At 40.6% G+C, this 27,735-nt stretch overlaps 1 protein-coding gene across 4 annotated transcripts in view; it reads left to right on the forward strand.

Moving 5' to 3' along the window:
* Positions 1 to 27,735, forward strand: part of ldah (lipid droplet associated hydrolase) — a 345,583-nt gene that overhangs the window by 176,829 nt on the left and 141,019 nt on the right. For all 4 annotated transcript variants that reach the window (XM_072562459.1, XM_072562468.1, XM_072562477.1 and 1 more), the window contains exon 3: positions 24,998 to 25,132. In XM_072562459.1, coding sequence (XP_072418560.1) covers positions 24,998 to 25,132 — 135 coding nt within the window. The remainder of the gene's footprint in view (positions 1 to 24,997; positions 25,133 to 27,735) is intronic.

Raw genomic sequence — 27,735 nt, forward strand, 5'->3', positions numbered from 1 at the left:
AATCACCCTTTTCGATGTTTTATGGCAATAGTGAATGATGACTGAAATATCCCTATGTGTTTTATTTTAACCTGGTTTGAAGTGTTCCATGTCACTCATCCCTCTACTTATTCTCTGTTGAATGAAGTTTGCCTCAAGAACTCTTTTTACAGAACAATGCTGGTTTTTGTTTGTTAGTGCTCTTGAGAGTGAAATTTCTGGTCCCATCAAGTTTCCTTGGTTGTCATAATTTACTTCATTCTTGGCAGGTTTCTCCACCAACAGTGGAGTGCCCACAACGTTGTGGTGTGCAGGGAGTATGGCGTTAAGAAGTCATTGTCACAAAAATGTGATAACCTTCATTAGTAGAACCAGCAGCCCCAGCTGAAGACATTGGTGGCAAGTAGAAATTAGGTCCTTCTGTTCAACATCAGGTTCCCATTGGCTAAATCTGGTCTATTTCGAAATTATGGACAATGAGACTGAACTAAAACACTAATGACCTGTACTTGTGCTACTTGAGCTTGCTCCACTCGTCTCTTCTAGTTTGATATTTGTTTGACTATATGGGAGGAAGCTGTTTAGGGTATTGAGATGGGTGATCAGCCATGATCATGTTGACTGACAAAGTTCTACTGCTATAGTCTATGCTTCTATTGTCAAGACTACTGGAAGTTCCAGTATGCTCCACCAGTTTCTCACCAGCAATTCTTATATCAGGCTACAAGGGAGTGAATATAACAGCTCCTAAACACAGAAAGGATCATCAGGGTTCATTGGAGTTTTGACATCACCAGTTGCCACTGTTGTATGTCTGTTTCCAAATCCCCTGGAAAATACCTGGAGTTTTGAGGGTACAGTCACAGGCAGAGCATTCAACGATTTTATCTCATTTATTTAATGGGAATTTTTTTTTCCCATCTTGGCAGTGGTTGAACACACAGTAACTGCTTTTGTTAGCCTTATCCACCTAAATTTTAAAGTTTATGAATAGCCAGGCATTGTTCGTGTAACACGTATAATTACTTATGAAAACCATTGTTAATCTCAATCCTGTAACTTTTCAGATTGAAAGAAATGACAAACTTAATATTTAAACTTGTCCTGTAAACCTTCCAATGCAGTTTTGCAGTGTTTTATTAATTATCCCAAAAATAATTATTAATGGATTTATTTCAGAATCCAACTTGTTGTCCCAATATTGTTATATTTAGCACAGATTCACTATGTGGTATGAAACTCATTTATGCAAACCAAGGAAGACCCAGTTTGGATTCTTGACAGATTTTTACTCAGTACAGGAATCAAGGGTTCTCAGGAAAAGGCAAGGAAGTGGAGTTGAAGTTTATTAGATCAGCCATCATCTCATTGAATAGTAGATGCAGAATTGATGGGCTGAAAGGCCTACATCTGCTATGCCTTATACACTGATGAGCTACCTGACCTTGATTTAAACTGATGCCGTGAGGTTACTAAATTTGACATAAGTTCCCTCAGGCTAAGGATGAGAAAAATTGGCCAAGACTACCACCAGACTGAATTTCAGCAGTGTGTTTCATTAATGTTTATGTGTCAATTTCTGTTTTTCTATTAGGAGTGGAGGAATAAAAGATAAAATGAAGGGAGATTTATGCATATATATAGTATATATGTGTGTGTGTGTATGTATATATGTTCATATATTTAAATTTTTTCTGATCTTTTATTTTGGTTATTACAGTGATCTCAAAAAGATCTATGAGGGAAATAGAGGAAAGCACACAGTTCCTGTTTAAACAATATCTTACCATTCCACAATTAGCTTTGTTCTCAAATGTACTGCATGTGATATTGAATTATTGTCAGAACAATTTGTAAAATCAGTATATTCTATTAAACAGTAAAAGCTACATTATTTTAATTTGTCTTTAATTTTTGGTCATATATTTTGGTCTTTTTTTGTGTAGAGAAACAGGGTGAATCTTCACAAATGGAATGGGATTCTTATTTAATAAAGTGATTTTAGCCGAGAGGGGAGCTTGTATAAATATTTGTAAATGAGGATTGCTGTTTTAACCAATATATCCATTTGGAAAAGAAAGTGTCAAATTCCTTAACAGTAGTTTGATAGCGTAGTTAGTTTACACAACGTAAATCTCTGATAATGTGCATTCCAGAGAAACTGACTTGCCTTTCCAGCTTTACTGATAACAGGATAACCTGTACTCCATAAACATGAGTAAACTTCTAATCTTGTGGTTTCACTTCATTTTATCTGCTCTCAGATACATCTTTGAGTAATTTCATGGTGCAACTGCCATGGTTTGATAAAAAAAAGCTTTTTGCATCAGTGCATATGAGACAAAAGTTGTAAAGTGATCCAAGGTAAATTCTATCTCCAGTAATGTACTCCCTTTATTCGCTTCTTGTGTTTGAAAAGGTTCTTCCATGTTCTCAGGCACCAAATCCTTGCGACTTGTGTTTTCCCTTTAAGAACTGTTTCAGAATGGACGGTGTGAACAATAGATTTCTCTACAGTTATAGTTAGTGTGGTATTGTGCTTTGTAAAAATGCGCTATAGTTTGAGACTGAGTCCTGTCAAATATCACTGAATCCCTTGCTCAGTATGTGTAGTTGAGGTTGAATCTTGATTATAGCAGGCATTCAGAATCATATCTCTGGTGAAAACCCCACTTGTGGTTTCCATTAACCATAGTGTTCACTTGAACACATTTGGATCTTACTTCTATAGCTGTGCTCGATTTGCGAAGGAGCAACCTCAGGTGAGCTGACTAATCTTTTTCACTCAGTGTGATGGTAATGATAAAGAACGTGGCTTTCTATATGTGACTCGGTTGCAAATGTATCTTGAGTCATTCTATAGATATTGGGCTGATGTTCCACATGCACTCCACCTTCCCACAGAATCTCCATATCTCTAATACTCTTAGTGTTCAAGCGTCCATTGATTTATGTTTTGAAGAGTATATATGTGAACATCCTCAATATTTTCAGGTAGAGGATTCTGAAAATCCACAACCCTTCACATGAGCTAGTTCGAAATATTCAACACTCACTCTAAGACTGTGCCCCTTTGTTCTAGAATCCGGAGCTAAGGAAAATATTCTCTGGAAACATTTTGTAAGTTTCAATAAGATGAACCTAGTTTATCAATCTCTTCTGTTTTTCCCAGGAATAAGCCTCATACAGCTTTGTTGCATATGCTTCAAAGCAAATGTACCATTCCTTATATAAACATAGAACAGCACAGGAACAGGCCATTCAGCCCAACTTGTCTGTGTCAACCATGATGCCATTCTAAACTAATTCCATCTTACTGCGCATGGTCAATATCTTGATGAAGGTCTTATGCCTGGAATGTCAATTCTCCTGCTTCTCGGATGCTGCTTGACCTGCAGTGCTTTTCCAGCACACGGTCTCGACTCTGATCTCCAGCATCTGCAGTTCTCACTTCCTCCAATATCCTCTCTTCCCTGCCTGTTCACTTTTATGTCTAAATGTCTGTAAAATGTTGCTATTGTATCTGTTTCTAGCGCCTCTTCTGGCAGTGTGTTCCAAACATCTACCAACCTCTTCCGCATCGCTCTTAAAGTCTTCCCGTCTCACCTTATACCTAAGCCACCTAGTATTTGAAATTTATTCATATCTATGCTTCTCATTAGTTTGTATACTCCTGTCAGGTCACCCCTCAGCCCCTGATGCTCGTGAAAAGAATCCAAGTTTGTCCAACCTCTCCTTATTGTTAATACACTAAAATGCACTCAACCTCTAGCTCTGATATTCCACTCTCTTTGTATTGCAGTTACACCCAATTTTACCTCACCACCATCTCTCTCAATTCCTCCTATGCTGCTAAATTATCAGACTGTTTATCCAATCTCCATTTCAAGAGGAGCAGAAATTTCCTCCAGTTAGATATTGGGAAGATTGAGGCTATTGTTTTGGTCCTTGCTCCCAACTCCATTCCTTACTTACTCCTTCCAGTTGGCAAAAAGTCTGAAAATAAACCTTCTGTTCACAATCTTGGTGTCATATTAGACTCCAAAATGACCTTCCAGCCACATATTTGTTACGTGACCAAGGCCTACTATTTCCATAGCATTGCTTAACTTCACCCTTAAATCCTTTCATCTGTAGTTGAAACCTTTGTTCATGATTTTACTTCCTCTGGACTTGATCATTTCAAGTGGCCACCCAGGTTGATAGTGCTGTTAAGAAGGCATACGGTGTGTTAGGTTTCATTGGTAGAGGGATTGAGTTCCGGAGCCGTAATGTCATGCTGCAGCTGTACAAAACGCTAGTGACCTCACTTGGAATATTGTGCACAGTTTTCTGGTCGCCCCATCACAGGAAGGATGTGGAAGCATTGGAAAAGGTGCAGAGGAGATTTACCAGGATATTGCCTGGTCTATGAGGAAAGGCTGAGGGACTTGGGTCTGTTCTTATTGGTGAGAAGAAGGCTGAGAGGAGATTTAATAGAGACGTACAAGATGATCAGAGGATTAGACAGGGTGGACAGTGAGAGTCTTTTTCCTAGGATGATGACGTTGGTTTGTACAAGGAGGCATAGTTGCAAATTGGGGGATGATAGATTTAAGACAGATGTCAGAGGCAGGTTCTTTCCTCAGAGAGTGGTAAGGGCGTGGAATGCCCTGCCTGTTAATGTAGTCAACTCAGCCACATTAGGGGCATTTAAACAATCCTTGGATAAGCTTACGGATGATGATGGGATAATGTAGGAGATGGGCTTAGATTAGTTCACAGGTCGGCGCAACATCAAGGGCCAAAGGGCCTGATCTTCCACAGTCTGCCCTTTAGAAATTTGAAATCATCTCAAACTCTACTGTCAATGTCTTGTCTTGTAGTAAGTTCTCACTCATCCATGCGCCATGTCTGCTTTTAAAATGGCTAGCTTTTAAAATGATCATCCTTGTTTTCAAATCCCTCCATGGCCTTGACCAGAGCTGTTTCTATATCTCCTCCAACCATTCTGAGCTAGCTGCAGAATTCTGGTATGTTGAGTATTCCTGATTTTATTGGTATCTGGACTTTCACTTGTCTCGGCCTCCAGTTCCAAGATACTCTCTCTATACTTCTCGCCCCTTCACCTCACTCTCCACCTTTAAGACACTCCTTAAAACCTACCTATTTGTCCTTAGATGTTCTTTTTGTTTCACAATTTCCCTATGTAGTACTTTTGGACATTTTATTGAATTAGAAGTATGATATTATAAATTTTTATTGTAATAAAGACTGTGCTAATTGCACATTAGTTTTGCAGTTTGTGTGCAATAACATTCAGCCTCTCTGAATATAAACATTTCCCAGTCTCTCACTATTCTTGAAATATTCTGCTTTTCTAATTTCTCTTCTAAAGTCAATAGCTTCACACTTCCCCACATTATTCTATCTATTATGTTCTTTGTAACTCACTTTTTTCTGCAGTCTCTTTGAATGCTTCTTAGAACTAACTTTGTGTTATAAGCAAGCTAGGTATTCCTATAGATTGTAAACGGTTGAGGCTGTAACACTGGCCATTGCTGTTGCCCACTGTTAAAACCTGCCAACCTGAAAATGACCTACTTTTTCTGACCCTGTTTTCAGATCGTTAATCAAATCTCAGTTTATGCTAAAGTATAAGCCACAATTCCACGAATGTTAGTTTAATATAACCTCCTATGCACATTTTTTTTAGATTAGATTAGATTAGATTACTTACAGTGTGGAAACAGGCCCTTCGGCCCAACAAGTCCACACCGACCCGCCGAAGCGTAACCCACCCAGACCCATTCTCCTACATTTACCCCTTCACCCAACACTATGGGCAATTTAGCCTGGCCAATTCATCTAACCTGCACATTTTTGGACTGTGGGAGGAAACCGGAGCACCCGGAGGAAACCCACGCAGACACGGGGAGAATGTGCAAACTCCACACAGCGAGTCGCCTGAGGCGGGAATTGAACCCGGGTCTCAGGCACTGTGAGGCAGTAGTGTTAACCACTGTGCCACCGTGCTGCCCACCATTTTATTGAATGTCCTTTGAAAATCCAAATTAGTTATCTGCTTTAGTTTTCCCCATCTACCCTTTTATTGCAAACAGAAAAAACTCTCAACAGATTTGTCAAGATAATTTCATTGGCATAAATCCATGTTGACTCTATCTCATCACAATTTAATTCTAAGTGTTTCATTACCACAACCCAGTCTTAGGTTCTAATATGTTCCCTATCATTGATGTCCCTGCTATTTTTCTCCCTTTTTTCTTCAATAGGGTATTGCTTGTCACTTTCCAGTCATGGAAGACTGTACTAGAAAATTAGAATTTCTGGAATAAAAAAAAACAATGCAACAATGTTCTCTGTAGTTCTTTTTTTTTGTAATGCAAGGTTGGAGATAATCGCGTTTAAAAATTTGTTGTCTTTTCATCCCATTAATTTCTCTAATAATATTTATTTATTATTAACATCTCAAAGTTGCTCATTTTCATTTGTCCTTTGGTGTGCCCCTATTTCCAATATTTTTTGTGTCTTCTACATGAAGACAAATTAGGTGTTTAGTGTCTGCCATATCACATCTTGTAGTACAGTTATCAGTCTATCTTAGCTAATTTATCCCTCATACATTTGTACTTAACTTTGTTCAGGTTTAAGTCTATAGTTTTGGCTTAACTAAATCACTTGCAACCCCAAAATAAAGTTCTATCACGTTTCTTTATTCTTTAGAGACCTTTTCATGACAAGGTTATTAATTAAACATTTCTTATTACACAACACTATCTGTTAATTATGATGTTCTCAGTTAGCCCTGTCCACACTGATGGGTGATAGGGTTTGATTGTGACCCTCTGTTAGCCAAATATCCTGTCAACACTCACTGCCCAGAAACGTGTACAACAAAAGCAAATGTCACTTTTGAGGAGCTGAAATTTCTTGTGGAATTGTAGCCCAGCACTAAGTCTCTGGCCTGGAGCAGAGGGGCAAGTAATAAAAAAGGCTAGAAAGAAAGTTTGCTCGTTGTCTCGACTTAACTGGGAAGAATGATGATGATGTCCCATTGTTCTACAAACTATCGCAAATTGAGTAAATGTAGAAAATCCCAATAAAATCTTCAAATTCACCAATGTGCCTGTCTGACTACTACTCAGGACAAAAGCAATTCACACCAGGTTTCATTGATAACAGCGAGAAAAAAAATTAACACCCCCTAACTTGAACATGAGCAATGAAACAAATGGATTTCTAATCGACATTATGCAATCTGAATTATACCCTTTCAAAATACACACCAATACAATCAACATTAAGACAGACAAAACAATGAAGGTTTAACACACATAATATGGGTGATAAGAGAATATAGACAAGTTAAATAAATTTTGTTGTGATTCAGAGCACAATGTGGAGTGTTATTTTCTGACAGTCCTTTTGATAGTTACATTGATGGCATACTGTTGTCCATGGGAGATGGACGTTCTTCAACTCAATTGTGGATCAGCTGGATTTAGGTCGTCTTCTTGTCTGATTTTTTTTAAAACCTTCTTGGGTTTTCTTGGAGAGAAAGAGATACCTTCTGTCTTTAGGCTCAGGACATTTCTCCTCCTTTGCTGTTCTTGGCTCTCACAGTTTTTTAACACTCTGCAGCTCAACCAATCAGAGAGCCATTGTCAGGGAGAATACCTGTCTCAAACGATTCTTGGTGCTGCTTTACTTTGAACTCTTCCTCTTATTACTTCAAAGAGCAACGTTACATTGCACAGCTCAACGATATATACAGCACTTGATTTTCAAATTGCAAACCTTTCCTGGAATTCTGGTTAGAGCAGTCCAATTTCCAGATCATTTTATGGACCCTAAAATGCAAAATATGCATTCAATTACACTGCATACCCAATTGATTGAATGTATATTTACAAACTATACTTTTCCAAAGTTTAAGCAATAAATTGTAACTTTAAACAAATAAATACATTATCCTTTGCTTTTTGTTTAATTCTGATCATGGGATTGGCCAAACCAGTCATATATTGACTGTAGGAGAAAGTGAGGACTGCAGATGCTGGAGATCAGAGCTGAAAATGTGTTGCTGGAAAAGCACAGCAAGTCAGGCAGCATCCAAGGAGCAGGAGAATCGACGTTTCGGGCATGAGCCCTTCTTCAGGAATGAGGAAAGTGTGCCAAGCAGGCTAAGATAAAAAGTAGGTTGGAGGGACTTGGGAGAGGGGTGTTGGAAATGCGATAGGTGGAAGGAGGTTAAGGTAAGGGTGATAAGGTGAGGGTGATAGGCCGAAGTGGGGGTGGGGGCGGGGGCGGGGGCGGAGAGGTCAGGAAGAAGATTGCAAGTTAGGAAGGTGGTGTTGAATTCGAGGGTTGGGACTGAGACAAGGTGGGGGGAGGGGAAATAAGGAAACTGGAGAAATCTGAGTTCATCCCTTGTGGTTGGAGGGTTCCTAGGCGGAAGATGAGGAGCTCTTCCTCCAGCCGTCGTGTTGCAATGGTTTGGCGATGGAGGAGTCCAAGGACCTGCATGTCCTTAGTGGAGTGGGAGGGGGAGTTGAAGTGTTGAGCCACAGGGTGGTTGGGTTGGTTGGTCCGGGTATCCCAGAGGTGTTCTCTGAAACGTTCCGCAAGCAGGCGGCCTGTCTCCCCAATATAGAGGAGGCCACATCGGGTGCAGCGGATGCAGTAAATGATGTGTGTGGAGGTGCAGGTGAATTTGTGGCAGATATGGAAGTGTCCCTTGGGGCCTTGGAGGGAAGTGAGGGGGGAGGTTTGGGCGCAAGTTTTGCATTTCTTGCGGTTGCAGGGGAAGGTGCCGGGAGTGGAGGTTGGGTTGGTGGGGGGTGTGGACCTGACGAGGGAGTCACAGAGGGAGTGGTCTTTTCGGAACGCCTGTACCATCTCAGACTCCTCCCTCCCCTTCCTAGACCTCTCCATTTCTATCTTGGGCGACCGAATCAACACGGACATTTACTATAAACCGACCAACTCCCACAGGTTTCTAGACTACACCTCCTCCCACCCTGCCCCCTTTAAAAACGCCATCCCATATTCCCAATTCCTTCATCTCCGCCTCATCTGCTCCCAGGAGGACCAGTTCCAATACCGAACAACCCAGATGGCCTCTTTCTTCAAAGACCGCAATTTCCCCTCAGATGTGGTCGACGATGCTGTTCACTACATCTCTACCACTTCCTGCTCCTCCGCCCTTGAGCCCCGCCCCTCCAATTGCCACCAGGACAGGACCCCACTGGTCCTCACCTACCACCCCATCAACCTCCATATACATCGTATCATCCGTCGTCATTTCTGCCACCTCCAAACGGATCCCACCACCAGGGATATATTTCCCTCCCCTCCCCTATCAGCGTTCTGAAAAGACCACTCCCTCCGTGACTCCCTCGTCAGGTCCACACCCCCCACCAACCCAACCTCCACTCCCGGCACCTTCCCCTGCAACCGCAAGAAATGCAAAACTTGCGCCCACACCTCCCCCCTTACTTCCCTCCAAGGCCCCAAGGGATACTTCCATATCCGCCACAAATTCACCTGCACCTCCACACACATCATTTACTGCATCCGCTGCACCCTACGTGGCCTCCTGTATATTAGGGAGACAGGCCGCCTACTTGCGAAACGTTTCAGAGAACACCTCTGGGACACCCGGACCAACCAACCCAACCACCCAGTGGCTCAACACTTCAACTCCCCCTTCCACTCCACCAAGGACATGCAGGTCCTTGGACTCCTCCATTGCCAAACCATAGCAACACGCTATGGTTTGGCGATGGAGGAAGAGTGCCTCATCTTTCGCCTAGGAACCCTCCAACCACAAGGGATGAACTCAGATTTCTCCAGTTTTCTCATTTCCCTTCCCCCCCCCCCCACTCCACTGTCTCAGTCCTAACCCTCGAACTCAGCACCACCTTCCAAACCTGCAATCTTCTTGCCTACCTCTCTGCCCCCCCACTCCGGCCTATCACCCTCACCTTATCACCCTCACCTTAACCTCCTTCCACCTATCGCATTTCCAACACCCCTCCCCCAAGTCCCTCCTCCCTACCTTTTATCTTAGCCTGCCTGGCACACTTTCCTCATATATTGACTCTCCCCAGTTGTCAAGAGAGTGATTATTTTTGATAACCAAGTAACTTGCTCAGCCATTTCAGAGGTGATTAAATGACAACCGTTATGTCTAGGAATAGACTCACATGTCGATTCGAGCAATGAAGTATGTGAGAGAACTAGTTCTGTTTTTACAGCAACCTGGTAGCTCTCATTGCTGTTTGCTGATGCCTGCCTGGAAATGAGAGAATTCATTGAATCCAATTCTTAAACTTGCCAAAATGAGTATTTGTATTCAATCTCTGAATCGGTAGCCCAGTATCAAACCACTGTACTATTATGTCCAGACAGTCATTGTACGATTGGTTTTGTTACAAATGCAGGAGCTCTGGACATAATAGTACAGTGGTTTGATACTGGGCTACCGATTCAGAGATTGAATACAAATACTCATTTTGGCAAGTTTAAGAATTGGATTCAATGAATTCTCTCATTTCCAGGCAGGCATCAGCAAACAGCAATGAGAGCTACCAGGTTGCTGTAAAAACAGAACTAGTTCTCTCACATACTTCATTGCTCTAATCGACATGTGAGTCTATTCCTAGACATAACGGTTGTCATTTAATCACCTCTGAAATGGCTGAGCAAGTTACTTGGTTATCAAAAATAACCAAATGCAGGAGCTCCTCAAAGCAATATCTTCAGTACTATCAGGCCTGAAGGAATGAATGGACAGGTACATTAGGGGACAGTACTTATTTCATTTGATTTCTACAATGAACCAGAACTGAATTTCTATGCTTATTACCAAGATTAAATTCAGTTGCAAAAATCAGATAGTTTTTATTCCAATTTTTACAGTTACTCTTTTACATTTACTTCATTCTTTCACAATGAAGTAGATAACTACAAACATGCAAGATATTTTAGATACAAATGTAAAAATTGTAAACATATGGCAGAATTGACACAAGCGAGTGCATTGTTCCTAATCCATATCGATATTATAGATGGCATGTTTAGAATTATGCACAGAAACATACTATTTAATCTTTGGATATTTCTTCACATGAGCTACCTATTCCAATCTGTCTATTGTTTGTTGCCATGCTCTTAAACAATTGTTTATTCAAGTAACTGTCCAATTCCTCCTCTTAAGAACACTGAAATCTTTAGTCGCAACATTATAAACCACTCAATTCGTCTGTGCACTTAAATTCAAGCAATAAGTTGCAGTCAGAGATTGTTTAGGACATTAGTCAATTCTTTAATACTGTAATGGATCAGTAAAAGAACTTGTGCCAGAATTGAGCATAACCTTCACAAACAAAAATAGAAATTGCTGGAGAAGCTCAGCAACAAACCTTGTATTACTAACAGTAAATGCTCGATGACTGAATTTTATGTGCACATTACTTATTGCTTAGCTGCTCAGATTCAGATAATAACTGTTCCATTGTTTTGAACATTGTGATAGAGCTGAACATCGAAGTATGCAGAATTTTTAACATGGAAACAAGTTATTTAGCTCAAACTGTCCATGAAGTTGTCGATCCTCCACATGAATATGAACACTAATGCTGTGTGCATCTATTATTCTTCTAACTCTTTCTTACTTTTTCCTTCAAATCCTGCATCTTTTCAAATGTTGACATGGTTTCTGCTGCAGTCACATGACTCCAATAGCACATTGCACAACTTTGCAACCTATTATACTGTTCTGCTCTCACTCCGAAATATATTAATTTACTTCTTATTCAGGTTCCCCCTTTCCACTTCAGTTCCAAACCCCTCAGTCACCACCTCAGTCTGTTTCAAGTGCTAAATATGAGTGCTAAAGAAACTCAGCGGACCAAGCAGTATCTGTGGAGAGAGAAAAAGTGTTGAAATTTGAGGCCAAATGACTCTTCTTCAGAACAAAGGAGAGCCATATTTATCTCAAAACATTTCATAGACCATAAAATCTCTACAGTGTGGAGGCTGGCCATTCAGCCTATCAAGTCCATACCAACCCTCCAAAGAGCATTCCACTCCAACGCACCCCTCTACCCTATCCCAGTATCCCACATTTTCCATGGCTGATTCAGATAGCCTGCACATCCCTGGACACCATGGTCAATCCATCTAATCTGCACATTTTTGGACTGTGGGAGGAAACCGATGCACCCAGAGGAAACCCACACAAACATGGGGAGAATGTGCAAACTCCATACTGACAGTCACCCGTGGCTGGAATCGAACCTGGGTCCCTGGTACTGTTGAGTTTGTCCAGTACTTGTTGTTTTTATTTCAGATTTCCAGCATCCACTGTCATTTGCTTTTATTTATCTGTGTCTATCTTCAAAATTTTAAAGAGTGCTGTCAAATCACTCTATGATCCATTTGTTGTAACAAAAGCAGTCCCATTAAAACTGTATATTCCTAAAGCATTTTTATGGCATTCACTAACTAAAGTTAGTGTCTTGTTTTTAATGTCTTGTTAACCACAAAACCTTCTCGTTAACGTCATTCTTTTACCAAAGTGTAAGACTTTTTTCATATATCCAAAACGTTCCACCTTATCTCTACTGACATTGAAAGACAGAATTAATTCTGTTGATTTATCAATATTTCTTTTGGTTTTCAAAACTATTCACTGTTTACTCAGGACTCTTTTATTTTAGCCACATCCGTAAACTTGGAACACTGCCCTCTTTAATTAGGAGATGACGACATTTTCTTCCTCTGGACCCATGGCGAGGAGTCACTGATAAAACTACACAGTGACATCGACAAGTTTCATCCCACCATCAAACTCACCAGGGACTACTCTCAACTTTCTGTCTCATTCTTGGACACATGCGTCTCCATCAAGGACGTCACCTCAGCACCACACTCTGCCGCAAACCCACAGACAACCTCACAATGCTACACTTCTCCAGCTTCCAACCAAAACATATTAAAACAGCCATTCCCTATGGACAAGCCCTACGCGTACACCAGATCTGCTCAGATGAGGAGGAACGTGACGGACACCTGGAAGTACTCAGGGATGCCCTCACAAGAACGGGGTACGATGCCCAACTCATCGACCACCCATTCCAACGTGCCAAGGCAAGGAACCGTAATGACCTCCTCAGGAGACAGACACGTGCTGCAACTGACAGGGGACCCTTCGTTGTTCAGTATTTCCCAGGAGCTGAAAAATTACGCCATGTTCTTTGTGACCTGCAACACATTATCAATGAGGATGAGCACCTCACCAAATCCTTCCCCAGACCTCCACTACTTGCATTTAATAACCGCCAAACCTCAAACAGATTGTTGTTCGTAGCAAGCTGCCCGGCTCTCAGGACAACTCCATTCAACCCTGTCACTGTAGACGCTGCAAGACGTGTCAGAGCATGGACATGGTTACCACCATGATGCGTGGGAACACCTCCCACCCTGTACATGGCAGGTACTCATGTGACTCAGCCAACATTGTCTATCTTATATGTTGCAGGCAAGGATGCCCGGAGGCATGGTACATTGGGGAAACTGAGCAAAGGCTACGACAACGGATGAATGGGCACCGCACAACAATCAACAGACAGGAGGGTTCCCTCCCAGTTGGGGAACACTTCAGTGGTCAAGGACATTCAGCCTCGGACCTTTGGGTGACCATCCTCCAAGGCGGACTTCGGGACAGGCAGCAGAGGAAAGTGGCCGAGCAGAGGCTGATAGCTAAGTTCGGTACCCATAGGGAGGGCCTCAACCGGGACCTTGGGTTCATGTCACATTACAGGGGACCACCATTGCACTATACACACACACAGATACACGGTGGCACAGTGATTAGCACTGCTGCCTCACAGCGCCAGAGACCTGGGTTCAATTCCCGCCTCAGCCGACTGACTGTGTGGAGTTTGCACATTCTCCCCGTGTCTGCGTGGGTTTCCTCCGGGTGCTCCGGTTTCCTCCCACAGTCCAAAGATGTGCAGGTCAGGTGGATTGGCCATGCTAAATTGCCCATAGTGTTAAGGGTATGGGTGGGTTGCGCTTCAGCGGGGCGGTGTGGACTTGTTGGGCCGAAGGGCCTGTTTCCACACTGTAAGTAATCTAATCTAATCTACACACACACACACACACACACACACACACACACACACACACACGCACACACTCCTATACGCATACACACCTTTACTGACGCACACTCCCACATGCACCCCCTCACAGACCTAAGACACTCGGCACTCACTACACACACACACACATATACTTTCTCACACTCAGGACCCCCAACCCAGACAGACAGACACACACACACACACACACACACACACACACACACAGACAAAGACCCACATGCACACATATATTTTGTGGGGTGAATTTGTACTTGCAGGGTTACATTGCTCAAAAACTGCATGCATTCATGAAGAACTCTGAGCTCAAAAACTGCATGAATTTATGTAAAACTCCATTATCTCACTTTTTAGATTAGAATCAATCTAAACATCATGGCATAGACAGAGAACACAGGGGGCCAACACCTTCAACATATTGTCTAGCTATTACCATTGTTAACAGCTAACCAGAGAATGCAACTTTTTAAAAAAAAGGTTTTGTGATTTACACATGAAAGAAGTGAAACTATCACTGTATTCTAACAGATGAAAGGCTTAACAGACAATCAGTTTTTCAATGTATAATTTCAGTTACATCACACTGTAAATTTTTGCTATAAATTCTGTGTGTTAGGATTGAGCCCTCCACTACCAACTGATGAAGGAGCGGCACTCCGAAAGCTAGTGTGCTTCCAATTAAACCTGTTGGACTATAACCTGGTGTTGTGTGATTTTTAACTCTTTAACCTTGTACTATTGATCAACTGAATGAACATAGTCCCCTAAAAGCGTGAGGTATGACCAGGCTGGTCATGGACATTCAGTGGGAGAAACAGTAGAATCATTGAAGAGTGGCAGTATAGACTCAATGGGCCAAAGAGCCTCTTCTGTACTGTATGATTCTGTAACTCCCCGTGACAGAAAGATGATCTTTCATGAAGCAGGTGACTGCAGTAAGACTGAAGATATACTTTGAAAAGCTTCTGCATTGGCAACAACTTGTATTTGTATAGCTCAGTTTAATAAAACATCACAAGGTGTTTCTCAGGAGCATCAGAAACCAAAATCTGACACTTAACCACATCAGGCGATATCAAGATGGATGATCTAAAATTTGGTCAAAGAGGTAAGGTTAAGGAGCATCTTTTAAAAAAAGAAGTGAGGTATAGAGGTGTATGGAAGGAATTCAAGAATTGAAAGCCTTTGCAGACAACTGAAAGCACAGTCACCAATGTTTGTACATCCAGACTGCTCAAGAGAGCTGAATTAGAGGAGGACAGATAGATAACAGCATTGTGGGACTGAAGGCAATTACAGCGGCAAGGTCATGGTGGGATTTGAAGCAAGAATGAGAACTTTCAAATAAAACGCTGCTTAACTGGGATTCAATGTAAGTCAGCGAGGCACTGGAATGAGACTTTATGCAAGTTTAGGACATAGTCAACAGAGTTTTAACAAGGTCAAATTCATACAGGGAGCCTGAGAGACTGGCTAGGTGTCAAGTCTAGAGGTAAGAAAGATATGTCTAAAGGTTTAATCAGCAAATGAGTTGTAATAATGCTTTCCGGCTGACTTCTAACAACCACAACCATAAGGATATCCCCTTGAGGTCAGTTTTGTTTGAGTTTGATGTCAAGGATAGTTACTTTTGATTCTCTTCAGGCATTCAGCTCTTGCATCTTTGTTTAGATCATAGTTGTGATGAGGTCTGGAGCCAACTGGGTCTGTTGTAAATTGTACAATCTATGATTGTACAAGTTATGTATTACCATTCTGTTTTATTTGTATTCTATCGTTTTAGATACGGAACTGAACTTTATGTTTGCACATTCTTATATAAACATCTACAGGATAAAGGCTGTGATGATATTTCAAGACTCTCACTCAGTTTTCATCTGTGGTTTCTCTACTGTGCCTTGTTATGATATTTCTCAGATGTGCATTTGTCCGAATGTTATATACCTGTACAAACAAATGTAATTCCATGTCAAAACTAAGCTGGCAGAAAACTGGAAGTTGCATAAATGGTAGTGTTCTAAATACAAATTGACAACATCAGCTACCCACATCCATCCAGTATGTATTCGACATGTTTCTTTTAACAGTTTAATGGTATGGCACAGCTGTATTCGTACTGTACTCATAGCTGTTGAAAAGATTTGTAACCACTGGTGCAACTGCATATTGTAGCAGAATTCTTTGTAACTAATATGTGCGAAGTTGAGGACAGAAGAGTAAAATTCTGACAGAATTGGATTTTGTTGTCGCTTGGTTTTTATTGATTCTTGTTACTTGTCCAGACGGGGATTTGCAATGTTACGTTAACTCTTGATTTGAGGCAGATTTATCAAAATTTGATGTGCTATATTCAGTTTAGATTCATGCCATGTTCTCAGAAGCTAATTGAAGTCGCTGAGACAAGTGCCATATTTGCATCTTAGATCACTGTTAAGGTTACATTAATTTAAGAATAATACCTTCTTCAAATTTATAGAAATGTTAGAAAAGAAATTAAAGAAAGGACTTAATATAAAGAAGTGCACAAAGTCTGTAGCATTTTAATGGAGTATTTCAGCCATTCTCCCAGTGCAATCATTTTCATCCATCTAGATTAGGACATAGAACATAGAACATAGAAGAATACAGCGCAGTACAGGCCCTTCGGCCCTCGATGTTGCGCCGATCAAAGCCCACCTAATCTACACTAACCCACTATCCTCCATATACCTATCCAATGCCCGCTTAAATACCCATAAAGAGGGAGAGTCCACTACTGCTACTGGCAGGGCATTCCATGAACTTACGACTCGCTGAGTGAAGAACCTACCCCTAACATCAGTCCTATATCTACCCCCCCTTAATTTAAAGCTATGCCCCCTTGGATTAGGAGATAATTTTGGTAGAAACTTTATTGTGTTCACTATTTGTACAGGCATAGTGTACTTAAAGTTTTGCTATAAATACTAAACACGAGAATCTTCAACCTTGGCTGGTTTCTTCTTTTAAAGGAAAAGTGGTAAGGATTTTGAGCATTTGATCTCTCATGCGAGAAAAGGAGGTAGTGTTAATCTTTACATGAAATATTGTGCCACTCCTATCCCGGTATAAAGTTTGTCTGTAAAAGATGTTGCACACTTCCAATGAAATGATCAGTAATTTGGTCACAACTTTATTTGGAAAGAAATTGTGTGTTATCATGAAAAAAATACAGTAAGGTATTCAATAGACTTTGTCAGGCAATGTGATGTTGGCATGGAGTGTGGAGAACTGCTGGAATGTGAGTTTGTGCCTGTAAATTGAAACCCTCTAAAGGGTCGCTGATAACACTGTTGGGAGCAAAGACTACAGCTGAGCTATAGTAGGCATTCTTGCTTTCTCAGTGTAGATGAGATGAGAAGTTCAGCTTGAGCATTGCATACAACCCCATGTTGTGCCTGTGTCATTTGAGCCAAGGAGGGGAATGGAAGCAGTGGTGAGGGTTTACACTGAATATGGCACAAGTTCAACACATCAGATATTTTAAAATATAACATACAAAATATAAAGCACTAAATATATGATTTTTAGGCATCAGGGTAACGACTGTAGGAATTTATTTATTGCATAATTGCACAGTCAGGAAAAAATAGACAGATGAGTTGGCTATCAAAATGCAGTTTGAATGCGATGCCAGCAAGTTAAGATTTCAATGATTCTGTGCACTAGATTTTTATTTAATGAGCCATTTAGGCACAGTGGACTGAATGGTCGTCTTCTGTGCATGAACATTCCTGAGATTATTTGAAGTGGCTGACTTTGTGCAGGCTGCTCAGATACAACTAGATGAAAGACGTCTTTCTGTACTGTAACCATTCAATGACTATTCTATATTCTTACCTGAGGAAATACTGGTGCTAAGGGAAGTAATGTTGAACAGCAATTCAAAAATGCTTTTATTCTGGTGCCGTTCCATTCAATTTCTCCGATTACATTACGAGAAAAATAAGCCACTTTAACCCAGCCTAGGTTCTAGCAGGATGAATATTTTATATCTGGCTCAAAATAATTCAGCTATTATTTTAAAGTTGTTGTGACTGATTTTTGTTTTTAACTCAGTCACCGGTATCTCTGGCTTAGCCAGCATTTATTGCCCATCCCTAATTGCCTGGGAAAGGATGTGGCGAGCTGCATTCTTGAGCTGCTACATTCATTGAGGTTGCACCCACAATGCTGTTCGGGATGGAGTTCCAAGATTTTGATGCAGCGACAGTGAAGGAATGGTGATGTAGTTCCATTGGATGGTGTGTGGTTTAGAGGGGAACTTGCAGGTGATGGGGTTCCGATGTATCTGCTGTCTTTGTGAATCTCGGGGGTAAAGATCGTGGATTTGGGAAGTGCTGTGTGACGTGCCTTGATGCATTGTTGCAGTGCATCTTGTAAATAGTGCTCACTGCTGCCACTGTGCAGTGAGGGAATGAATGTTGATGGTGAATTAGATGAGGTACCAATCAAGGTGCTTACTCTTGAATGGCATCAAACATGTTGAGTGTAGGTGGCGCTGCACCCATCCAGGCAAGTGGGGCATTTTTCATTACTCTCTAACTTTTGTGTTGTAGGTGGTGGACTGGCATTTGGGTAGTTATGAGGGGAGTATCTCAGCAAAGAATTCTCAGCATCTAACCTGCTGTTGCAATCACAGCATTTAAATGGTTAGTCCAGTTAAGTTTCTGGTTAATGGTAACTCTCAAAATATTGATAGTGATGGTAATGCTGCTGAACATCAAGGGACATTGGTTGAATTGTCTCTTGTTGGATATGCTAATTATTTATGTGGCATAAATATGAATGTTATTCATTCTTGCACATTTGGACTCCGATTACTTTTTATCTGAGAAGTCGCAAAGTTACATTAAACATGTACATCAGTGTACATGTTCACCTTTGACCTTATGATAGAAGGGACATCTTTGATGAAGCAGTTGAAGACGGTTGGGCCCAGGGCATTACATGAAAGACTCCTGCAGAGATGACCCAGAGCTGAGGAGATTGACTGATGTAAGAAATCTTGCTGAACAATTTGACTTCAGAGTTCCAGTCAAATACAAGAGAAGTTCTCACTAGAATGGTACTCCAATGTAACAATTTGTCAGCTAGTGGAGTAACAACAGCTTGTTTGCATACTGCAGCTGATTATGTATTCTGATTATGCAATAAACTGCAGTATCTGGCAAATTGCTCTTATATTGGCCTGAAAGTGCGGCACTGGAAAAGCGAAGCAAGTCAGGCAGCATCCAAGGAACAGGAGAATGCCGATGAAGGGCTTTTGCCTGAAACGTTGATTCTCCTGCTCCTCAGATGATGCCTGACCTGCTGTGCTTTTCCAGCGCCACACTTTTTGACTCTGATCTCCAACATGGACAGGTTGGACCGAAGGGTCTGTTTCCATGCTGTACATCTCTATGATTCTATGACTCTATCTGCAGTCCTCACTTTCTTATATTGGCCTGTTTTACTAAGGTTTCATAAGAGAAGCAGCCATGAACTAACTGCCAGAATTTACATTGCTACATCTAACATCCTTATTATGAACATAGAATTGAAAATTGGGCTTGTGATTTTGCCGCTGAGATAAAGCAGCCAGTATTTAGGAGTGTTAATGCCATCAGGATGATGATAATCACTTGAAATCCAAATTAAAACAGGGACAAAGTAAGAATAATTTGGTATGCAGATGTTCTTGCTGCTGGCAATTCTTATATCATCATATGGAATCTATACCTTTTCAAAGTATTATACCCTTCACTGCCATCCCTTTTTAGATTTCAGGATTATTTCCACAGCTTCAGAGCAACGAGACAACTGTTGAACAATTTCAGTTTGCAGCATTACTCCTGGTAACTAAAAGTTTCTCTGGGAAGGTGACATCGGAACTAGCAATGGAATAAGTGCTCAGATGTAAAAAGAAAAAGAAACGCAATGCCTGGTTTCCATTAATCCAGGTTTCAGTTGTACCATTCACATTTCAATGATCTGTAAGTAGGAGGGACAGGAAGAGACCGAATGGTTATTCGTCTGCCATTCAACAAGATTATCGCTGATTGACTATTTCAACTTCACCTTTTCCCACTATTCCCATAAATTCTCATTCCAAAATAACCCAAAATCTATTGACCATCATCTTGAATATAATCAGTGACTTTACCTGCTCAACAACACCAATAATACGTCATGTTTAACCAATTTACAGCACGCTATTTTTAAAACCAATTACTTTTAACTGTTTGGAACATTGACAACATAACTTTATATATTATTAAAATTGTGGCCATCTGTTCTCTCCTACATCGAAGATTCTTGTCTGGTCAAATGGAATTTCAGTTATATTTGTCTAACACCTTGCCTTAACTCTGTAATAGAATATTACAATGTTTATTATAGATTTGGATTTGGATGTAGGTTTGCTCGCTGAACTGCAAGGTTCATATCCAGATGTTTCGTCACCCTACTAGGTAACATCTTCAGTGGGCCTCAGGCGAAGTGCTATGCATGATTTCTGCTTTGTATTTAAATGTTTGGGTTTCTTTGGGTTGGTGTTGTCATTTCCTGTGGTAATGTCTTTTCCTGTGATGATGTCATGTCCTGTTGTTATGTCATTTCCTGTTCTTTTTCTCAGGTGGTAGATGGGGTCTAACTCGATGTGTTTGTTAATAGAGTTCCAGTTGGAATGCCATGTTTCTAGGAATTCTCGTGCGTGTCTCTATTTTTTTTACTTGTTCTAAGATGGATGTATTGTCCCAGTCAAAGTGGTATCCTTCCTGGGACAACACATCCATCTTAGGACAAGCCAAAGAGAGACACACATGAGAATTCCTAGAAGTATGGCATTCCACCAGAACTCTATCAACAAACACATCGAGTCAGACCCCATCCACCATCCCTGAGAAAAAGAACAGGAAATGCCATAACCACAGGAAATGTCAACACCAACACAAAGAAACCCAACAATATAAATAGAAAGTAAAAATCATGTACAGTGCTTCACCTGAGGCCCACTGAAGATGTTACCTAGTAGGGTGACGAAACGCCTGGAAATGAACCTTCCAGCTCAGCGAGCAAACCTACATCCAGGACCTCAACCTGAGCTACAAATCTTCTCAAAACTCGCCAAAATATGTATTTTCCAGTCACCTTTGTTGTCCTTTATCTTTTTATTTGCAGCTTAAGAATCCAAATTTCTTTTTATAAATTGTAAAAGGCTTCTGTTAGCAGAATTAGAAGTTTGAATTTCCAAATCATCCATTGTAGTTCACTCTGAGTCCCACCGCTATCATTTTGGGTTACCCGCACCATATATTGCACTCAATTGACTTTAGTTAAGGCTTTTGGTGTTGAACTTTACCTCACATGAGTCTTCTGTTACCCTGGGGTCTAGAAATTGAAAGCGTCCAGACGAACGAGGAAAAATGTTGTTCTTTTGCCCATTGGTCTCTAGGCTGACTTGTCTTTGGTTCCTTTAAAGTCGCATGAGACATTGGCTGCAGCAATCATCTAGTCACAAGTCAAACCAATTAAGGAAACAATCAGTAAACGCGAACTAGTCTGAAATAAAACTAACAGAGGTATAAAAAAGGCATTGAAACTCAGATCTGCATCTACTGCTTTATTTACACATTTATGGATTTTTCACTTAATAAGGTGAAAGAATTGCCTACAGCTATCCAGCTTAGAGCACTAGTAAAGCCAAGCACCAGAATACATGCATGAACCATATTTTTAGCAGCTGGTTTGGCAGGCAGCAAAAAAAGGAAAAATTGGAATTTTAACAACAGGACTGGAAGACTACCTCCCAGTTTTCCCTCAGTATTTCTGAAAGAACGACATCCACTGACAGAACAACTTGGAAAATATTTGTTCACTAAAATCTTAAAGATAATTTCAAATTTCAACACTGCTGAGGATGCAAGATATAAACCGCAGTGGTCTCAGGTTATAAACCGAACACCTCATGAACTTTTAAATTACATATTCTTTTATCTTCCTGTGCCTCCTATAGTAGAGCCTCGCCCTTTTTTTAAAATGTCATGGCTACATTTGACCTTATCTTCTATTAGTTTTTTTTCCTCAGTTATTAATACAATTTCTCTTTCTTTCATTGAAGAAAATCTTGTAATTGGCTACTTAATTCTGAACTCTCAAACGCGTGGGCAGAGTCATCCCAGCCTCTGAGCGACATGGGCTGTGGTGAGAAATTTTGGGAAATTGGGCAAGATGCTGAGCAACGTCCTTCTCGATGCGTAATCCAAGGAGTCTCACTTTTTAATCAAATCCTGGATGTTGAAATGAGATTCTGGCTAGTGAGTAGCAAGAGGCCTTTTAGCATGGATTATCACTCATTATCACGCTCCTAATGACATAATTTCACTTAATTCATATGCGTCCACTTCCCCACTGGATAGAAACTAGAAGCTGAGGATCCCCGGCATAAATGTCACTGCTGACTCTAGCTCAATGCTTGCTCCTGTGGACCTCCAACCCAGACACCTAATACCAATATCTTGCAGCACAATCCCATGGGTAGCAGTCGCATGCACTCCGTGTCCACAGTGATTGGCATATGACACATGCCAGCTTCACTGCATCGTAATGGCACATCTCTGATCCACTTACAATATAACTTCACTTTAATGCTGCATTTGGAGCACTCTGATGGCTTCCATTGGAATGCTGCTGTAAGGATTGTTTGCATGCCGGAACAGATAGCCAGCTCATGGACTGGACCATCTGAAATTGTGACAGTTTTTTTTAACTTAAAATATCACCTTCTGTGTTATACTTTGTTGAATTATAAAGTAAGAATTAGGTGCATGGTACATTGATCATGTGTAAAAATGCCCTTTTGAAGCTGCAAAACATTTTAACGATCATGCAGAATGCTTTGTGAAGGGGAGCACATTTACATCCGTCTAAGTATATTAATCTGGAAATAGATGAGCAACACTTTCAATTTTCTTAAGATCCAATTAGTTGAGTCTTTGTTCCGCATTACTACTTTTCCAGTCTCATTTTCGAGTGGTTGAATGTTTACTCTTGCCCTTGTCTTATATATCTTAAAAAAACTCTTGAAATCTTATTTTATAGTTCTTTCTAGCTTCCCCTCATACTTCATTATCTCACACTCTTATTGCTTTTTTAGTTAGAATTCACATGACACCAGGTTATCGTCCAACAGGTTTATTTGAAATCTCAAGCTTTCGGAGCACTACCATATCACCTGTCAAAGGAATTGCGCTCTGAAAGCTTGAAATTTCAAATAAACCTGCTGGACTATAACCTGGTGCTATGTGACTTCAGACCTTGTCCACCCCTGTCCAACACCGGCACCTCCACATCATGGCTTTTTTAGTTGTCCTGTTTTGACTTTTAAAGGCTTCCCAATTCTCTGGCTTCTCAGTAATTTTCATCACATTGGATACTTTTTCTTTTGCTTTTATGATGTTCTTGACCTCCCTTTTTAATCATGGTTGTCTCATCCTCCCATTCTTATGTTTCTTCTTCCTTGGGATGAATTCCTGCTGTGCCTCCCAAATTATTCCCAGAAACTCCTGGTATTGCTGTTCCACCATCATCCCTGCTAGGCTTCCCTTCCAACTAATTCTGGCCAGCTCCTCCCTCATGTCTTTGTAGTTACCCTTACTCAGTTGTAATACCATTACATCTGATTTAGTCTTCTCCCTCTCAAACTGCAGGGTGAATTCTATCATATCACTGCCCTCTAAAGCTTACACTCCCTAATCAAGTCTGCCTCATTGCACCTCACCAAATCCAGAATTGTCTGTTCCCTGGTGGGCTCTACCACAAAGAAACCATCTTGTAGACATTCCACAAATTCATTTTCTTGGAATCCACTGCCACCCTGATTTTCCCAATCCGCCTGCATATTGAAGTCCCCCATGATTATTGTAATAGCGCCTTTCTTATGTGACTTTTCTATCTCCTGATTTATTTTCTTCCCCATATCCTGACAACTGCTAGGAAGCCTGGGTACATTACTCCCATTAGGATTTTTGTTTTGCTCTACCTCAACTCTACCTGCACAAGTTCTACACGTTTCAACCCAGTATTGTTTTTCCTATTGATTTAATTTCATTTCTTACTAACTTCCCAGTCCCAATCCACTTCCAGCCATGTCTTTCTCAAATCCAGTTCATTGAGTTTCTGTTCTTAGCAGTGAGGCTGGAGAAAGTCAAATAAAAGGTGAAGATTGAATTAAAAGGAACGATCCATTGGATGCAGAACAATAATGGTTTCATCTTTGGGATGTAAATTTGAATCAAGTGTGGACTGATGCGATATCTCTTCTCTTCACTAATTAATCCAACCTAATATTCAGCAACTTTCATTTACTGATCTCACAAGTGTGTTATCTTAGCTCCTGGGTCCATCAATGACTTGATTTTTAAATTTGCATTTTTGTTGTCAAACCGTTAAAGTAATTGAGATGGATAAATCAACTCCCCTCATTTTTACCCCCTCAGTTGTCTTCATAAAGAATTGAAATGCTGCTAACCTCAAGCTAAATTATGCATATCATTTGTTAAGTTTTTTGAGTTTGAAATTGTATCTATTTGACATTTATTTATTTTAGACTTTTGTCTTCAATTGTACTGGATAATACTCAAAATAAATAAATGGATGTTTATCTCTACATTAGAGATAATATAGTTTGCTCTTTTGTTTCCAAGAAATTTAACCTTTTACAGGTTAAATAATCAACAATTTCTTCCTCTGCTGTATTTTCTTTATTCTGAAGCTGAATCTGTGGCCTATTTTCTTCCATTTTTTATTGTTTTTCTAAAAGATCCATTGTCTTTTGTGTATTTTCACAGGGAACCCAGGGATAGTCTGTTACTATAAACCGTTTATGCGGATCTTATACAAGATTCTCAACCAGAGGTATCCCATTTGGGCTATAAGCCATGCAGGCCACTGTGTTCCTCCTGAAGACATGGAGATGATGGAAGGTACTGTCCTTGGTCTGAGGTCTACAAAATGACATTGTCTTTCTCTCATGTTTATACCTAACTGCAGAGCTTCTGAAATTTCTGCAGATTTGTTTTTTTTTGTTGAAAATGTCACTATCTGTGCTGTATTTCTTAAATTGTAAAGTAAGAATTATACGTATGGTATAGTAATCTGGTGTAAAAATGTCCGTTGACTCCTCTAGACGTTCTGAAGGTCAAGTAGAATGTTCTGTGAAAGGCGACTACACATATGAACTTTGCAATATATTAATTTGGAAATAGTTACCTTCTCCCTCACCTTCATCCATTTATCGCTTTGTCAGCTACCTTTCCCCAAACCCACCCCCTCCCACTTATCTCTCAGCCCTGACCCACGAGCCTCATGAAGAACTTATGCCCAAAACGTCGATTCTCCTGCTCCTCGGATGCTGCCTGACTTGCTGTGCTTCTCCAGCACTGATCTCCAGTATCTGCTCCTAGTAGTTAAGCAATTTTAAAAAAAAATTTCCTAGGATTTAATCTGTTGGAGTTTTGTTCAGAACAGCGCATTGGGCATCTTATCCAACCTGTTCACTGAGACAGCCCAGTCTGCATGAAGTTGAGAAATATACAGAATGTTTGCTGAGTAAAAATGGAAAGAACTGCTGTAAATCAGAATCAAAAATGAAACTGCTGGAAACGCTCAGCAGGTCTGGGAGCATCCGTGGAGAGAAATCAGAGTTAATGTTTAAAGTCAAGTGAGCCTTCCTCAGAGCTTTTGCTGAGACTGGAAGGGTGCGTGTTATGTTTGTAATTGAAGTGAGTGTTTCTTGAAGTCAGTGATTGTGAGTTAGCAGGTAATTTATATGAAATGGAACAGATTGAAGAGAACATTTTCTGTGCAGTGGCATATCCTTCAGTATTTTCGCCTGGCGCCTTAGACACTATATAAATGAAGGGTTATAAAAGTTGATGTTTTGATGTTGCAAGCGAAACATCTTCATTTAGAAAAGACCAGAAATTTACCAGGTGTGCTTCTTAAAAACGAGATAAACTAAATTGAGAGGTACAAGCTGGTGCCTTGTTTCATTCTGTAATGCATCAAACTCCAATGAAGGGTTCTGCTATTAAGAAGTTTGTTACTACTGATGCTTAAACCTTTGACTTGTAGAGGTGTGACCCTGAATACACCTTCTTGCAATATTTTGTTTAAACTGTGCATTGCAGATAAAGCTGTTGAACTACAGTGTGATGAATGAGCAGTATCTCCACATGGTTTTCATCCAGAAGCAATACATTTTCATTTCAGGGTGTCTCCACACACTACTGTGTATACTCCAAAACTACAGTGTAATGTGCTTAGGGCATTTTTATAGCATATTTTGTGAAAAAATACCTTGCCTAAACCTCTTCTAGATTAAGATAATTATGCACAGATGTATAAGGCATATGCAGGGCAGTCATTGCTAAACGAGCTGGATGCAGTGCTGCAGTTCAGTGTAAGGAGAGAAGGAACGGGCTGAGTTAATATATGAAACACATGTTCAGCAATAAAGCTGGCAAATACAAACAGTGAACCATTTATTACCTTTTTCATGTGGCACATTACTCAAGAGAAAGGAAAATGTGGTAGCTGAGGAACAAATGGCCTAGAATGATTTAAATGAGGTCAACTTGGGAAGGTTGAGAGGATGATCTGCAAGATGAGCCTTAACCCCATTAGTAGTAGGGCAAACACATAGAGGCAGTGTAATCAAAGTCAGTGAATAACATACAACAGTGCTATCATAGTTATTGCCAGATTTACTGGTTGCCATGAACAGTGATTCAATATGATCCTATTATTCACTTAAGATGTTGCAAGTGTGCTTTACTTTTGATACTGCAATTTGAAGACGTCAAGAACAGAAAATATTTTGGGCTGGTGCCAAAAGCACCTTAACTTAAAACTTGGATTGTGCCTGAGAAGGGATGTGAGCCTGGGGCGATACATCCTGCACCCACTGACTGAGGCTATTGTCCTGCTCATCTCAGACTGCTTTGCTGACCTCCATTGTAGATGTGATGTGTGGCCCCGGAGGTATTGTACTGGCCCCAAGGGATCAGTACAATCGGTGGTCTTGAACAACAGTCCAAGGAGCCGGGTGAATTCAGGGGGTAGGAGACAGCATAGGTGGCCGTCAATAGCTTGGAACATTAACATAGAGCAAAGAGTTGCACACCTGCATATTTTGGCTTTACAATAAGCAAAATAAAAAGTGTTCAACTTAATTTTTATATCAGTCTTCAAGGCTGGTGACCAGTGGGGTGCCACAAGGATTGGTGCTGGTCCACTACTTTTCATCATTTACATAAATGATTTGGATGTGAGCGTAAGAGGTATAGTTCGTAAGTTTGCAGATGACACCAAAATTGCAGGTATCGTGGACAGCGAAGCAGGTTAATCTCAGATTATAACAGGATCTTGATCAGATGGGCCAATGGGCTGAGAAGTGGCAGATGGATTTTAATTTCGGTAAATGCGAGATGCTGCATTTTAGGAAAGCAAATCTTCGCAGTGCTTAAACATTTAATGGTTCGGTCCGAGGGACTGTTTCTGAACAAAGAGACCTTAGAATGCAGGT

Source organism: Chiloscyllium punctatum, chromosome 3 (assembly GCF_047496795.1).
Source record: "Chiloscyllium punctatum isolate Juve2018m chromosome 3, sChiPun1.3, whole genome shotgun sequence".
NCBI lineage: Eukaryota > Metazoa > Chordata > Chondrichthyes > Orectolobiformes > Hemiscylliidae > Chiloscyllium > Chiloscyllium punctatum.